At 39.4% G+C, this 17,283-nt stretch overlaps 1 protein-coding gene across 1 annotated transcript in view; it reads right to left on the bottom strand.

Moving 5' to 3' along the window:
• The window catches only part of LOC141438630 (talin-2-like), a 39,417-nt gene extending 29,517 nt beyond the window's left edge, over positions 1 to 9,900 (bottom strand). The window contains exons 1-6 of the mRNA XM_074102494.1: positions 9,703 to 9,900; positions 5,686 to 5,828; positions 4,146 to 4,295; positions 3,281 to 3,384; positions 2,268 to 2,400; positions 637 to 828 (exon numbers count right to left, since the gene is read on the bottom strand). Coding sequence (XP_073958595.1) covers positions 637 to 828; positions 2,268 to 2,400; positions 3,281 to 3,384; positions 4,146 to 4,295; positions 5,686 to 5,821 — 715 coding nt within the window. The 5' untranslated portion in view covers positions 5,822 to 5,828; positions 9,703 to 9,900. The remainder of the gene's footprint in view (positions 1 to 636; positions 829 to 2,267; positions 2,401 to 3,280; positions 3,385 to 4,145; positions 4,296 to 5,685; positions 5,829 to 9,702) is intronic.
• Positions 9,901 to 17,283: the final 7,383 nt, after the last annotated feature.

The following is a 17,283-nucleotide window of genomic DNA, read 5'->3' as shown; positions in this document are numbered from 1 at the left end:
ATAATTACCTAGATTTTAATAGTACATTGTGTCTTAAGGGCGATAAATAAGGAATTACGAACGAGAGTCTATTAGAAGCCCGATGTCGAAGACTGAGGGCTTTAATGAGTCGATGTTCGTAATTCTAGTACCGCCCGTGCAACATACAATGTTTTTCATTACATTTGCGAGTAAAATTGTATATTTGTAAAAGAAAAACTAATATTTTTTCAAAAATTGCCGATACCGCTGGCTGCGCTCTTGGCAGCGCTCTGCAGAATGTGCATGGCGTGCGTGTGCAGCGCGCGCACGGAGCAGCAGCACGCCATGCAGTAACAAACTCATTGACCGACCTTGGGCTTCATGACATGAAAATTAGTACGGGCACTGACTCATTTACCGACCACGGGTTTCATGACAAGGACATTAAGGTCGAGGGTTTTATTTGGGGGGTTGCAACCAAGGTAGCCTGCATGTTACGACACTGTTTACGAGCAAGTGTGATGAAAAGCTATAACTGTATGCCAACTGATTCACACACGTAACATTAAGCTACGTCATTCTTCCAAACAACTCGTCTGCGGCTTCATCAATTTGCTGCGAAACGAAAATCTGCTAATAGTTAGGAAACATGAGGTACCCTTAGTATTCACTTACCCTGGTCCTCTGTGACCGGATGCCGGCCGTGCAGCACGGCGTCCCTGGCCTGCACGTACAGCAGGTTGAGCTGCACGGGGTCCCGCGCGTCCACCTTGCGGTCCGAGTAGAACAGACGCCGCTTGAGCAGCAGGGTCTCTGTGCCCGCCACGGAGCTCTCCCGGAGGGTCTTGCGCTGGTCCAGCCATTCCACTGCAAATAGTATTCGGTTTAACGACTGGATCCCCTAGCTCTAGCAGCTACTCTAGCTTAGTTATCAACGGTACAGTCACCAGCACCAATATCTGACACAACAAGCGTGCTTAAGACTCGATTTCTAAGGCCGGAAGGACGTGTCAGATATTTTTGCACGCTCCAATGTAGAAGTTATTAATGCTGGTGACTGTGCTGTAACTATATTTTTTTATAGTGCAGTGTTATTCAAACTTTATCAGGACGCGACCCCCTTGGTTTGAAAAATATAAAAATATTTGGTGACCCCCCTGTTTACCTCCTCTAACCTTACGTTGTTAATACAAACATTGAATAATCATACACAAATTGCAAACCGCGACTTCGCAAGTCGAATGAAATTACGGGATTTTACTAAACTCCCGTGGGAATTCCGAAAAATTACGTCTATATCATTACATTATAAAACAGTACCAAATTCAGCGAATTTTTTTTCCAATACCGAGGGAATATCGGGATAAAAAGTAGCCAATGTGTTATTCCAGATGATCAGCTGTCTTCATAATAAATTTCATCCAAATCCGTTAAGCCGTTTCGGCGTGAAGAAGCTATACTCACAAACTTCCGCATTTACGTCTGATCCGATGTGATAACGTCCTTTCGTAGACGTTGAAAGCTCTCAAGGGGGATAGTGCCAGTAGAACGCTCAGAAAAAAAAACCGGCCAAGAGCGCGTCGGACACGCCTAAGATAGGGTTCCGTAGCCATAACGAAAAAAAACAAGTAATATTATGTGCGTTATAACACAATTAAAACACTTACTAAAGTACTTACTAAAGTCTTTAAATCTATTACTAGAAAAAGAGCGTATCTTTACGGCACTTACGTCCTTTTGTTGAAAAACGCAGTTTTTCGGCAATAACTCAAAAACGGTATATCCGATCATGTTGAAACCAATTTTTATTGAAAGTATCTATTAACCGTTACCTCTTAATATTTTTTTTCATATTTTTTGGACAAACGGTTTACAAATATAGAAGGGGGGTGAACACAATTTTTGCTACTTTGGGAACGATTATTTCGGAAATCTTCACTTAATGAAAAAAAGATTTTGAGAAACTTACTATCTTTCAAAAGAGCTGTCGGACTATGTGCCACGCGTTGATGCGAGTTAATTTTTTTTTCAGTTTCTGTTACGTGTATGGAATGGAGTGTTTTTTTGTAATTTAACCACAAAACTAAATAGCGGCTTTGACAAGACACCTGTACTCCAAATTTCATTGACATACATCTTGTAGTTTTCGAGTAAAACGCCTGTGACATACGGACAGACAGACAGACAGACGGACTTGACGAAACTAATAAGGGTTCCGTTTTGCCATTTTGGCTCTGGAACCCTAAAAACTAGGACACGTTACTTTGTAAGAGAAACTCTGAAAGATGCTCTGAACTGGCTCATACCGTTGTCATCTGTCTTGAGTTTCTTGCTGAGCTCCTGCATGGCCGCGTCCTTCTCTCGCGGCTTGGCTTTCCTCTTCAGCGTGAGGGTGCCTGTCGCGGGCGCCTCCTGCTCCATCGGCTGGTCTTCACGGCACTGCAGACAAAATATACACATGGGTAACTGATCGGTCGTTTTTCTTAGTTATAGAAAATCACAGTTATGACTGTACACGAAGAGAGAAAGAGAGATGTGCGGAAATAATTAATCACATCAGTTGAAATCCACACCACACCACAAACTGCTCTGTAGTTTGGCACAACAAATGTAAATTAAAAATGTAACTCTTAGCAGAAATAAACTATTCTATTTATCTATCTATCCATGTCACATTGTCGCATTCCGCGACAAAACTTTTCGTTTCAACCAAAGTGTAATGGAAATGCTACAATCGAACTGAACATTCGTATCTGATTCATGTATCAGGATGGAACTTTTTAATAATCATTGTCAAAAGTATGGGATGTCAACAAGGCATTAGTAGCACAAAGGTTCCACCCTGGTATATGATTCAATTTGTTCGATTGTAAGTACTTAGGTATGTCATCATCATCATCATCATGTCAGCCAAAAGACGTCCACTGCTGGACATAGGCCTCCCCCAAGGCTCTCCACTCAGACCGGTCTTGTGCTTTTCGCATCCACCGCGATCCCGCGATAGCCGGGCCTCTGCCGGTGATTCACTATAGCACCCCCTGCCCCGCCGTTACCATGGCCGCTACCGGAGCCAGGAATAGCAGGGCCGCCGGGGACTATGGGTCTGGGCTTATTTCGTGGGTTCATTTGTTTTTCTTTTATCTTGTACCTTGGGGGGAAAATGCCTTAGTCGCCACGCTTGGCAGGCGGGTTGGCGACCGCAGTTATACCCGATAGTTCACGGAGGACGCTGCTGCCCATCCTCCGGTTTATCCCTTAGTCGCCTCTCTTAGGTATGTACATCATTTTATTCCAAAGTAAGCTTGCCTGAAAAGCTTACCAGCCCATACTCTTCATAGTTGGTGATTCCAAGCCTACTGCACACTGCCAGCATCAGGTCTTCCACAGGCTGCCTCTCGTCCACTTGCATCGTCTTTAAGGAGCCTAGCAAACAGAAAAATGGTGTTTCATACGTACCTAACATAATGAAGGGGAACGTTGAATGGGTCTGATTTAGGCAGTAAGCTTACTGAAATCAAACTGATTGCTTTGGACCAGAGGCCGTACTGCCATGTGCTGTAAGTTTTTGCGATAGTGAATAAATGTTTCTCTCTTTCTTTCATATTGCCTATCGTTTCTGACGCTCGCGATCGCAATCAAATGAGAAATTTCGCATAGAAAAACTCACTCAGGCCTCAGGGGGTCTTATTGCCTACTGTACTTTTATATTATTATATTTATATTATTACTAGCTTCGCCCACGTGGAATCCGGGAACTATGCATTTTTCCGCGATAAAAAGTAGCCTATGTCACTCTCTGGCCCATAAACTCTATGCCAAAAATCACGTCGATCCGTCGCTCCGTTTCGACGTGAAAGACGGACAAGCATAAAAAAAAACAAACATACAAACACACACACTTTCGCATTTATAATATTAGTGTGGATGGATGGATGGATTATTTTATGTCAATATTTAGGTAAATAACATATGTTTTAGGGCAATTGAAAAAAGGTTTCTTGGGAAGCCGGTGAACCTGTCCAGAAAAAATCTGTTTTTTAACAATCTGCCATTAAAATGGGTAGTAATGGACATCAAATCGAATGATACCAACCCGCTTCGCTACAAGGACTGACAGAAAAACCCTATGGTTTACTGGACACATTTTTTTTTTATAATTTTGTCTTTTTGATTCTAAAACTGACCATCCAGCATCCTAATCCGTAAGGTCCGCACCCGGCAGCGGTAGTGGAGACTGTCGCCATCTTTGATTAGATAGTAGTCCAGCCTCCTGTGGTCTTCCAGCCAGATGCCGGACAGGTCGTCATCAGCTGACGTCAGGAACAGACCGTACTCTGCAATAAGCGAACACCGTGTTAGTTATGAGGACGATGAAGTTTGAAAAATATCTGGCGAAGAGGTTAAAACAATAGAACCCAAGAATGACACTATTTTTGCTCACGGATGTCCCGTACCGAGAAACTTCAAGGCACTATACGCCGAAGTGGTAAAAACAATGGCATTAGTGCGAACGAGGGGCAAATTACAATAGTACATTGTGTCTTAAGGCGGTAAATAAGGAATAACGAACGAGAGTCTATTAGAAGCCCGAAGTCGAAGACTGAGGGCTTTAATAAGTCGATGTCGTAATTCTAGTACCGCCCGTACGACATACAATGTTTTCAATCACATTTGCGAGTAAATTTTTTATTTGTAAAAGAAAAAAATATAATTGTTCCAAATATTGGCGATACCTTAGGCTGCGCTCTTGGCAGCGCTGCATGCCCTCCCCCTCCCTCAGCATGTGCCTGAGCCGCGTGTGCATGTGGTCCATGTAGTCCTGCAGCAAGGCGTGCACGGCGCAGCACCATCAGTACGGACATTTACTCATTTACCGACCTTGGGCTTCATGACAAGACAATGTGTACGCGCAATGACTCATGCGACCGACCGCGGGTTTCATGACAAGCACATTAAGGTCGAGGGTTTTATTTGGGGGTTGCCAACCAAGGTAGCATGCATGTTACGACACTGTTTACGAGCAAGTTGATGAAAATACACAAACATCCCCTTGGTTCCCAACTACTACAAGAGGTAGTAATAAGATGAAGTACAGTACCCGGCCACAAAGATTGCACATTCGTATAGCGTTGTCACACATTACTTTAGTGACTTTTGCCAGTCGTTGTACAGGTGCAATAGCACAGACGCATTTAGTTGAAAATATATAATAAAGAGTTGTTGAATCTTTCTAAAACTTAAAATTGTACGACGGGCATCTTTATGAAAAGAGGGAACTATCCTTTTTCTAGTAGTTGCAACAGCTCTCTATAGATATCCAAAGTTATATGTCATTTAATTTAACATAAACTAAATTAAATCCATATGTGCAGTTTTTATTTGATATAATCATTGTATTTATTGTATTTATTATACAATGATTGATGGACGGTGGCCAGTGTTCGGAAATCTTTGTGAACAGCCAAATTGTCTTTTTTCCGAAGACCAATGTCTTACTCCACTTCATCAATGTCATCTTTGTCGCCGGGTACTGTAAGATCCTGAGGATTCTTTCCAGTTATATCAAAACTAGAACCCATTGAAAAACAATGAAAAACTCCTTATCATCTCGTGATGAGTGCTTCACCATTACGAGTAGGAGTATAATAAGGGTTTTTCGACAGGCGAAATATCATTAGATGGCGTTAGTATCGTATACTTAAACAACCAACTTGACCAACCGACCTTCCCCCTTAGCGTCCGTAAGCACCTTCTCCGCAACCGCCCGCGTCGCGTCCGCGACGGTGGCGCCGCTCGGGAACTTCATCGTGCGCGTGACCGCGCCATCCTCGAGGATGATCTTCAGGGATAGTGACGGCATCTCTTATCTGATCCAACACGAAAAAAAGGTTCATTTACTAAAAAAAATAAGTTTGTTGACCTAAAACAAATACGTATTTTGTTCACCAGCGACCTTATTACGTAGAGCTACGTTTATTTAAGAATTGTGTGTTCATGCAGTTCTACCACCTGCACACTAAAAATACACAGAAATCACACAAACCCAACAATACCACCACCACTCTACACCGACGCGTTTCTAACTCAACCAGAGCTCATCTTCAGAGCATCACAACACCTTCACCATGCTACAGATACCAGATGCTAGATATCTATAATATCTAACGCATACTTTCATAAGTTTGCCTTCAATCGCATACTAGGGAATGGGTGAAATATAAATTGTAAAATTCGACGACGTAAACATACATTTATATATACGTTATGTGAAGTTAACCAAGAGCTTTTATTAAATAGTTTTAATTCAAATGAGGATAAATTAATATTGATTAACTTAGCTGTCTACTTAGAACCGTTCGCAACCTAGCCTATTATGATGGTATTTCCCGTTATAAAATGTTTTGTGTCTGATAAGGAACACAACAGGGTTTTTATCAAAACCAAAGTTTCCTGGGCTGTTTTAGCCACTTAACTTACAAACTTGAAGTATCTTATGCCCTGTTCATATTATTTCCAGTAAAATCGTGCCAGTAGCGGTACATCGTGGGGTCACAATCCAAACGTGTTACACAAGATCGATCGAGCATCGCAGTGCCATGCTAGTACCCTTTTGTCCACTAGAGGCGCTGTTCGTGTTTCAATATAAATTGAGATTTTAACGCGAACGCGATCGAGACGTATTTTGTAACGAAAAACTTTACACTAAGGGCACTGGAACCGGTTTTACTGGAAAAATGTTGAAGTGCAATTCTACTTTATAAAGAAGAATATCAAATGCAAAAATTATATCACGAATACTTAGATAATATCTAAGCGGCAAAAAATCTGGTCCTCAAATGTATGCAGAAAATAGGTAATTTTGTATGGAGAGGGGCCAAATTATGTGCCGCTGAGTATATTTAAGCTACGGCTACGCGACTGTACTACACCTCTATCTAATCCTAACATTAAGTTACTCACGTCAATCATTTGTTTGCAATTAAACCTCAACCAATCAGAAAACTGTGGTGTACGCTTAACGTCACTAGCTGTTACTCCAATGTATGAATAAAGAGAGTATAAAATATCTATTAGTCGCCGGACGGTGGACGGCGGCTGGGCGGTGTTCTCTATTCATTGCGCGGCCGAGATGATCGCCGCACAGTGTTTTACCTAGCAGCACACGCAATGAACAGAGAACACGCCGCTGCGCCGCTGCCCTATATGTTTGAACCCCCAATATTGGGGCGGAACAAACATGACATGTACTTATGTAATATTTCTTCTGACATGTGTAATATTTATAACAACTGTGTATGTTCCTGCGAAATAAATAATTTCAATTTCAATTTCAATTAGTTAGTTGAATTTTACATTGTCACTATGCTCTTTATTGCACAAAAAGGAAAAACAAAAAGGTTACATAAAAAAAAAAAAAGTAAAAAGTAAGTGTGTGGCCTGTAATACGAGCAAATAATTAAAACTTAGATCGTAGTTCAGCGACTTTTTTTTTTTTTTTTTTTTTTTTTTTTATATTTATTACACTTTAAAGTTTATTCGAAGAAGCAAAATGTTTGATATTTGAAGCGTGACAGGCGACGTCAGTTGGGTTCTAGGATGGCGTACATTGAATTTACAATTAAGTTTGTTAGAAAAAAAAAAAAAAGTTAAGTTTGGTTTTAATTAAGTGGGACCATGATGATCCAATTACCGGTGATCTATATAGAGCCTCTATTTTTAATATTATCCCCGGTTCTGCGCCCCACGCTGTACACTTATGCGATTGGTCGAATTCTACATGTATCCACTCCACTCCACTTTTATAAAAACGCACCTTAATCTAGGTACTCTAGTAATACCTAGAGGAGTGAACGGAATCAAGGTGAAAATTGCACACTTGTTCCAAACCAGCGCTTTCTTAATCGACTACCTACAAGCACCGACAACACACCATCTAGATACCATTAAGGTCAGTACAGACGAACTGCATTCAAAATGGACTTAGGGCTTATTCTTTCTTCAAAGGCCGGCAACAAACCAATGACTCTCCTTGAGTTGTTAGTACTCATAGGCGATGGTGATTATTTCCCATCGGACCCACATACTCGTTTGCCGCCTAAAAACAGTGCCAACTGCCGATTTCCTAGGGAACTATGCAATTTTCCGGGATAAACACTATATACTATTTCCTTTCCCGGGACCAAAACTATCTCTGTACCGAATTACATGAAGACGGTTAAGACATGAAGAGGTAAATAACCAACGACGAACAGACTTACAAAGTTTCCCATTCAAAATATCAGTATTTTTTTTATTATTTTTTTATTCAACTGGATGGCAAACGAGCAAGTGGGTCTCCTGATGATAAGAGATCACCACCGCCCATAGACACCTGCAACACCAGGGGGATTGCAGATGCGTTGCCAACCTAGAGGCTAAGATGGGATACCTCAAGTGCCAGTAATTTCACCGGCTGTCTTACTCTCCACGCCGAAACACAACAGTGCAAGCACTGCTGCTTCACGGCAGGATTAGCGAGCAAGATGGTGGTACCAATCCGGGCGGACCTTGCACAAGGTCCTACCACCAGCAAAAGTAGCCTGCAGTATATAAGTTAGTAACCGCTTGATAACTTCAGTTTCGAGCACTTACGTGAACCTTGCACATAACTGACCTACCTCAGTCTGTCGCCAGAATGATAAACTTGCAATAAGCGTAAAGGTCGTTTCCCCCATTTACTTGGGTCAATGCCCTCAGAACAAATAATAACAGAAATATTATCACTGCTACTTCTCTTGCTACAACTGTACCAGGTTGTTGTTTCTATGTGGTTTTAGAAAAACATAAAAAATAAGTAAAAATAACAGTCATGTTATTAGAGCCACAATAGGTATATACCTAATAACAATCCATTTTTTGAGCAATAAATGCGTTCAAACTAAGCTGGAATGAATAATATAAAGTACCTGGGCGACTGAGCCTCGTTCGGGCTAAAACTCGATAACAATCGTTTTCCCAGAGATAGATCAAGCTAGATCGATTTTTCATCTCTGAAAAACCCTACATAACAAATTTCATCGAAATCGTTGGAGCCGTTTCTGAGATCCCCGAAATATATATCAAGAATTGCTCGTTTAAAGGTATTAGATATATTAGATAGTAGATAGATAGATACGGTAACATGGCTTTTTAAACAAATAAAAGCGCCTTTATGCTTTACCCCTGGTGTTGCAGATTTTTATGGGCGGTGGTGATCTCTTACCATCAGGAGACTCACTTGCTCGTTTGCCCTCCAGTCGAATAAAAGAAAGTAGAAGAGATGCTTTTAGCACGCATATTGTATTCCTTTCATTTTATTTTGTGTCACTGCCCTACTCTGTTGTTTTGCTATCATACAACGACTAATTAAAACCGATAGTGCTGTCTTCAAACACGACATATCAATAAATAACGATTAGAATAATATGCTTTAAATTATCGAACTCAGAATGTTGCCAGAACGATATTCAACTTAACCAACTTAGTAAGATCTAAGAACCACCGCAAGGAACGCTTCACGTAAAAAGACCGCGTAAAAATTGCTCCATTCGTTTAAGAGCTACGATGCCACAGTCACACAGACAAATAACCTTAGCGTCAAATTCATAACACCCCTCTTTTTGCGTCGAGGTTTCAAAATAACATTAGACCTCTAGAGGATATCTTCATTTCTACACAACGTACAACAAAACATAAAACTTTAAACAAAAACCGGTTCCATACCTTTTTAAATCTGGCAACACAACAGAATCACTGTATCCAACAACAATAAATCACACACGCTGTTTATCTCACGTATATTAACTTAAACGTATTAACTTAATATATATGTAACTACGGGCCCAGTGGTCTATACTATACGAGTGCTCTCTTGGTACTAAGAAACATATGATAAATCCAGGATGAAGCGGCCACTGGGTGACTAAGCCCGCCATAGTATGACTGTATCGGTAACATATACTATACCTACGTCATTATAGCTGAGGCATGAGGTTAAGGCGGTGTAGCGGTCAGATTTTTTTGTGATTGGACGTTGATGTTTGGTAAGTAAAGTAACGAATAACTGCTACTTACGCTGTTATATGTTGAGATATAGAGTAGTTGTGTACCCTGAGGTGCATACTATGTTTACTCGAAGTAGAGTCGGACGTACATATGAGGGTTCAAACTATTTTTACGATATTTAATAGAACTGTTCATCATAGAAAAATTAAATACAGAAAACAAATAGGTAAGTACAAAGTTCTAAAACGAAGCTATCCCTGAAGGGATCTCTGCTACCTTTGAGTGGTAGAGAAGAGCAACCAAATCGGAGATCGAAGGTTGCGTGGAAGAGATCGCTCTGAAGCGATAAGGCCGCCTTTTGCTTGCCTCAGAAAGTCTCTGTGTATATACCTGTGTCTTCTGTAGGTACTGCTTACTGTGTTGGTGTGCAATAAAAGATTATTGTGAAATTTGTATATAGGAAGCTTACCTACAAATAATTATCAAACACTTGAATATATTATACACATCTAAAACTTTAACGCGCAGATAAGTCGCAAACATAAATAAATAAATATGTACATATACCTACTTGTACGTACATACAAATATACAATACATAAATGGCAAAAGTATAATTCATTAATTAGTAAATTACTTACAGAATAACAACGGAATTAGTGTATGCCCTGAACGTGTAAACAAAGTACAGTTTATCATTAAACCGGTAATGTTGGGTCACGCGCATTGTAGGGTTCCGTATTAAGATGCGGCAAATATTCAATTAACTTTTGACCGACTATTACTAGGTATATAGTTAACTTATAAAGCCTACTGTGGTTTTTTTATTCTTAAATTGACAGTGTGTACCACAATCCACATGATTTAAAACTATCTTTTTAGGGTTCCGTAGTCAACTAGAAACCCTTATAGTTTCGCCATGTCTGTCCGTCTGTCTGTCCGCGGGTAAGCTCAGAGACCGTTAGTACTAGAAAGCTGTAATTTGACATGAATATACATATCAGTCACGCCGACGAAGTGGTACAATAAAAAAAAGTAAAAAAAAAATTTTAGGGTACCTCCCATAGACGCAAAGTGGGGGTGTTTTTTTTTCTCGACTAACCCTATATTGTGGGGTATCGTTGGATAGGTCTTTTACTCGTAAAACCATTGGGGGGTTGCTAAGACAATTTTTCTATTCAGTGATCTGTTTGCGAAATATTCAACTTTAAATTGCAAATTTTCATTGAAACCGAGCGTAATCTAAAATCTAAACTGTTGGGTGGGAAAATTTGAAAAAATTCGGAATGTTAGTAAATATATCAAATTTACAAGTAGAATTATAGCGTCTAAGATTGCTTGAGAATTAAATAGCAGCCTAAGGTATAAAATATGCCTAAACTTGGAAGATCCAGTACACAATACGAAATCCTTAGAAAAATATTATTTGATTTTTTCGTAATGCATACGCAACCCTATCCTGGGCGTGTACGACTCGCTCTTGGCCGGTTTTTTTGTATTTTTTTAATGTAGTTTTTTTTGGACTGAAGATACGAGGTTTAAATCGTGTTTTTTTTAAATTTTGACAATTTAGGGGTTTTTAATGTATACTACCATAATGTTTTTTCAAGCCTACAGTTTATTTTGTGGAGGGATACTTGCACTTTTCTCTAAAAAAACTTTGCTCACCATACCTTTCTTGTGATTATAAAGTTCGCACTTACTTAGAGCGTTTATACCTACCTGTTGAGCTGGCAACGTTGCATTTTTGTTAGTTTTTCACGATTATTCCATAAAAATTTAATGAAAATTAAAAATGCGGTATGTTAGAACTCTTTCTAATATATAAGTTAATGCGTCTACTGCAATAATTATTCGAGATAGACTTTTATAACCTTATAATGGTTCGTGAAGAGTCTATCAAGAATTATTGCAGTAGACACATTAACTTATATACTTACAAGAGTTCTATCAGACCATATTATTAATTTAATTCAGTTTTTACGGAATAATCGGGAAAACTAACAAAAATGCAACGTTGCCAGCTCAGCAGGTATAAACGCTCTTAAGCGTCATAAACGCTTTTTAAGCGAAATACAATGTGGTTGCAAGATTAATGCAAAAAGTAAAAATAAAATTGTGTCTTGAAACTTATTTTTAGACTGAACAGTTCAACGCATCGCGTTTATTGAGAAATGTCATCATCCCGGCGTATAAACGTCCCACTGTAGCGCACAGGCCTCCTCAGAGGGGTTGGGCCGTAGTTCCCACGCGGGCCTAGTGCGGATTGGGATCTTCATACGCTTCATTGAGTTCCTACGCATTTCTTCATTGTAGTGCTCATGAAAAATTTCAAATGTTAATTTCGCACCTCTCCACCTCTCCATTTCTTTCGTGGATGTCGTAAGAGGCGACTGAGGATATAGGTTAAGGTACCGTAGGCGACAGGCTAGCAACCTGTCACTATTGTACCGTTTTTGTCAAACTTAAAACCTAAAATTGCTAAAAGCGTGCTCCTCCTACCCCATTTGGAAATACAGGCGTGATGTTAGTATGTGTGTAAATTTCGCACACAAATTCCGAAAATCAGAGGTGCGAGCCACACATACCAAATTTTATCCAAATCCTTCCATCCGTTTTAGCTTGAATGAGCAACAAACATACCAACTTTCACAATTATAATAATATTAGTAAGATTAGTAGGGTTGCTAAAGAATACCGTTACATAGCAATGGCAGTGCGTCATTTTCTAATGGAGGAACCTGAGATAACGATGCGCTAGCGGCAGCTTGTTGTTATTAAGCATAATGTTTGCCCAGGTGTCGTAAATGATTAGCTCGGTCTGATCCCAGAAAATGATAACTATGCAAAACAATACTTTAGACATGGACTCAAATTACCGTAATAAATAGCAAACGGTTTCTCAATACAATAGTAGTGTTTATATGCATTACTTTGACACAAATATTATATAGCACTTGTGTAGGTATTTACTTTGACACCAAATATATAATAGCACTTGCATTATCTATATTATAAATATTACATCATAAAAATGTATCGTTTTTATGTACATCATTAAGTTTGGTTTTCATTCAACAATAAGGTTGAATTTCCAAATCAATGCATGTGGTCGCTAAATCGCCTCTATGTACCTTATTAAATACATACACTAATTTAGACCTACGTCTAATTTCTGAGAGGCTTAAATTAAAATGCCGTATTATTTTGAGTTTGTAACGAGGTGTCATACAGCTCGTTTCTTCCTAACTCTTTGTACTGTCTGGTTTAGCACATATTCGAAAAAATAACATTTAAATTCAAATTTCCTTTTCTAATTCCACACCTGTTCAATTTACGTCAAGTAGCCATTCTATTCAGAGCCTCCGAGCTGAACACTTACCTTTCTTTTATCCTAGATCCTATAAATCTCTTAAAACTCCATAACAAGCTCATAATTTACTACTCCTATACGAAGGAAGTTTTTGTATTGTACAGTGCATTTGTGAAGTTTCATAAGATCATTAGATCGTAATACTGCTGGACTTCAGTGCCATTGAATTATATAAATAAAGAACTGGGCACGGAAACGTAAGTTGATTAACTATGTATTTTTATAATTGTTGATACAGTGTCAAAGCATACCTTTTAGATACTTAAGACCGCGTCTGTTTGTCCGCAGGTGCCTTTTATTATTATCTTAAATAAATATCACTGTCTGCCCTATTCCTGCCTTCTTCTTCACCCGAACAACTTCCCCGGACACCACCCCGTGACAAGTTGATGCCATTTCAATCTAGATATGCGACATACCCCACATCGTCATCAACCTGTAGGCCTTATTGTCAGCGCCAAGCTCACTCGGGATCACAATCGTTTTTAACCCCCCACGCAAATAGAAGGGTGTTATAAGTGTGACCGCTATGTGCGTCTGTGTGTCTGTATGTCTGTCTGTGACACCGTAGCTCTTAAACGGGTGAACCAATTTGAATGCGGTTTGTTTTTATTTGAAAGCAATGTTTCTAGCGATAGTTCTTAGACATGTTTTATCAAAATCGATTTAGCCGTTTTTGAGATATTGAACTTTGAAGTGACAATGTCGGGGGTTTCCAACTTCTTGTTGGTTAGGTTATAACCACTTTATTCTATCACAGGGTGTAAGAAGAGGACAGATGACCAACAGAAAGTTGGAAAACCACCGACTTTGTCACTTTTTGATGAAACATGTCTAAGAACCACCGCTAGAAAACCTGATTTCAAATAAAAAAACTGCATTCAAACCGGTCCACCCTTTTAAGAGCTACGGTACCACAGACAGACACACAGACACACATAGCGTTCAAATTTATAACACCCCTCTTTTTGCGTCGGGGGTTAAAAAAAATGATGACGTGATCGAGAACGTCAGCACGTTAGGCCACGTTAGAATTGCGGCCTCGGGTTTAAGCTTTGTTTTTTGTTCGTTACATTCCGTATGTGTTCACTATCTTAGTGTATATGTCGGCGGCCGATCGTAAAATCTGCCAGATCATGAAATTCCTAGGCATATCGTGAAATGGCACCAATTCATGGGACATCCGCCATATCGTTCAAAACTCATCGTTTAACGATTTGCCATGTGACGTTTAGGCAGATCATGAAATTCTAGGCACATCATAATTCCTAGGCAGATCATGAACCTACGCCAGACATGTAAACGATCATGATTTAAGTATTATTATCTATGTTTAGGCCAGATCCATGAAATTCTAGTCTAGGCATATCATGAAACGCCGCCATATCGGTTCTGGCACTTCGCCGGCCGCTACCGAGGCACGCTCGCTTCGCTCGCTCGGCTCGTGCGTAGTGGTCACAATTCATACCAACCACTCCTCGCGTCGCTCGCCGTACCAAAATTTTTCTTTTTTTCAGCATATCACGATGTGCCCGCTATAACGCTAGGAATATCGCTGAATGCGTTGCTCTAATCGATCTGTCGTATTGTTTCTCAGGCATACCTGATATGCCTGGCCAACTTTTAGGGATACCTATCATGAAATGGCGCCATCTCATGATGTGCCTAGAAATTTCATGATCTGGCGGATTTTACGATCAGCCACCGACATTATATTGTGTCGTGTCATTATTCAATCAGGGATGGTCCGGTCCATACATGCCGTGTGACTAACGCTCCACACAGGTGAGACGCTATTGTTGATCTGTTATATTTCTGACATTGAAATCGTGAACATTATAGACATTCAGTGCGTCCCACGGCTGTCCCAGACGGATGGGAAGAAAAATTTGCAAAAATATTGTTCCCAAATGTTTCGTTTGCCAAACTGTTTTATTTCCCAACTCTCAATTTTCTCCGAAACCAAAAAAAAATCTCAATGTATTCTCTTGTGTGGTTTTATAGAGCACAGTAGTGTAGGTTTGTTTTATGAAAGTTCCGAAAAAATTGGTTTCAGAGAAAATCGTGAGTTGAGGAATGAAACAGTTTGGCAAATGAAACATTTGGGAATAATATTTCTGCGAAAAGGCAGAGAACCATCGTAGATACAAAATTTTACTGAACAATTTTAGCGCAAAAGACGTTGGCCGAGCTAATCGACTTCTTGTTCACTCTTCTTCTTCTTGTTCCGCGTCGATAAATGTAGGGAGAATTAGTTTTTTATTTACTTTAAGATTATTATTATATAAATAGTTGTAATTGTTTGTTATAATAAAAGAGTCTTTGCGTTTAATACTGATGTATATAAAAACATTGGCGGCCTAAAGTCAGCAAAAAAGGACTTGTTAAATCGTGTTGATTGTATTGACTTGGACTGGACGCCCTTGCAAGGACGTAGCGGCGACTTACATGTATATTTATGCATGACTGATATGTAGGTACGTGTGGCGGCGATACCGTGTCAATGACACAATTAGAATACGATGTCATAGCCTAAGACTACTCACTCACAAAAACTTCTCGTGACCAAGGTTGTTGCAACTGCAGTACCATATATATCTACATCACTAACACAACGCTTGACGCCTAAATTATTGTTAGACTAATTACTGATCAGGCGTTACTTTGCGAGGGCCTAAATCTAAGTACATTCAATCCCAACCTACTAGTACTGGATAAAAATTTTTCCAAATGGAACTCCTATCAAAAATCAGTAATAAGTATTGTGTGGTTAAATTCTGTATTCAGTCGGTGTTTTTCAGTGTTGTATACAAAGTGCACTTCATCTTTGTATTTTTTGTTTAAATGGCAACGGCACATTAATTATTATACTACTAGCTTTTGCCCGCGGCTTCGCTCGCGCAGAATTAGTATGTAGTTTAAAACTTTATTGATCACACAGGAACAACAAATGTGTGATCTCAGATAAAAATTAGCCTATATGTATGTGTTACAGGGTATATATATTACCTGTGCCCATTTTAATGCAAATCCCTTCAGTAGTTTTTGCGTGAAAGAGTAACAAACATCCAAACATACAAACATTCACGTTTATAAGTAATATAAGAAGTAAGATTACCTACTACTAACAGAAACAATTAATTTACAATTGTCAAACGTGCAAAATATTAATAAAACTTAAAAATTATCATTTTTAACGAAAGTATAAAACCAGGGTTTCAAATTACACCCTTTTAAACCCTACCCTTTTAAGGATTAACACAATATTAGCTACTTTAATACCTAATTCAAGTCTATTAATTTATATCTGGAATCTTGGAAATTGCTCTAAACGATTTCAGTGAATGCAATGTGGTTTTCTGGAGTGGTCAATAGATCTAACCCGGCCTTATCTCGAGGTAAACGCGTGTTTCTGAGTTAAAGTCGACTTTTTAAGCCGCCACTTAGGTACTTTAATTAAAACTAATATTAAAAAAACAAACTTACCGCTTTAAATGCAATCCAATACACCGCAACTTCCACTATGAAGCTCAGGAATGGGATCGGAAGCGAGAATTATCCTGTTACACGTCAAATTATGTCGATGACATCAGCTTGCGGTAAATATTTCCTTATATTCGAAGCAGATATACCTATCTATTTAACCTCGAAGTTCTTTCCAACTTAGGTGTTTAGGAAATAATAGACGAAAAACGTGAAAAATATTTAGGGCCCCTTATAACTGTGAATTCGAATCGTATTGCAGTACCTATCTGCAAGCTTGCTGGACGCATCGCAAAAACTTTCGATTTGAGTCGCATCACGCGTTCCCGCGGTATTATTAGATGGTACACTAATCAACATATCAGCCGTAGGACATCCACTGTTGGACATAGGCCTCCCCGATAGACCTCCAGTTGCCTTCGGTTGGAAGCGGCTTGCGTCCA

The sequence above is a fragment of the Choristoneura fumiferana genome, chromosome 19 (assembly GCF_025370935.1).
Source record: "Choristoneura fumiferana chromosome 19, NRCan_CFum_1, whole genome shotgun sequence".
Taxonomy (NCBI): Eukaryota; Metazoa; Arthropoda; class Insecta; order Lepidoptera; family Tortricidae; genus Choristoneura; species Choristoneura fumiferana.
This window is presented reverse-complemented; position numbering and strand designations above follow the sequence as displayed.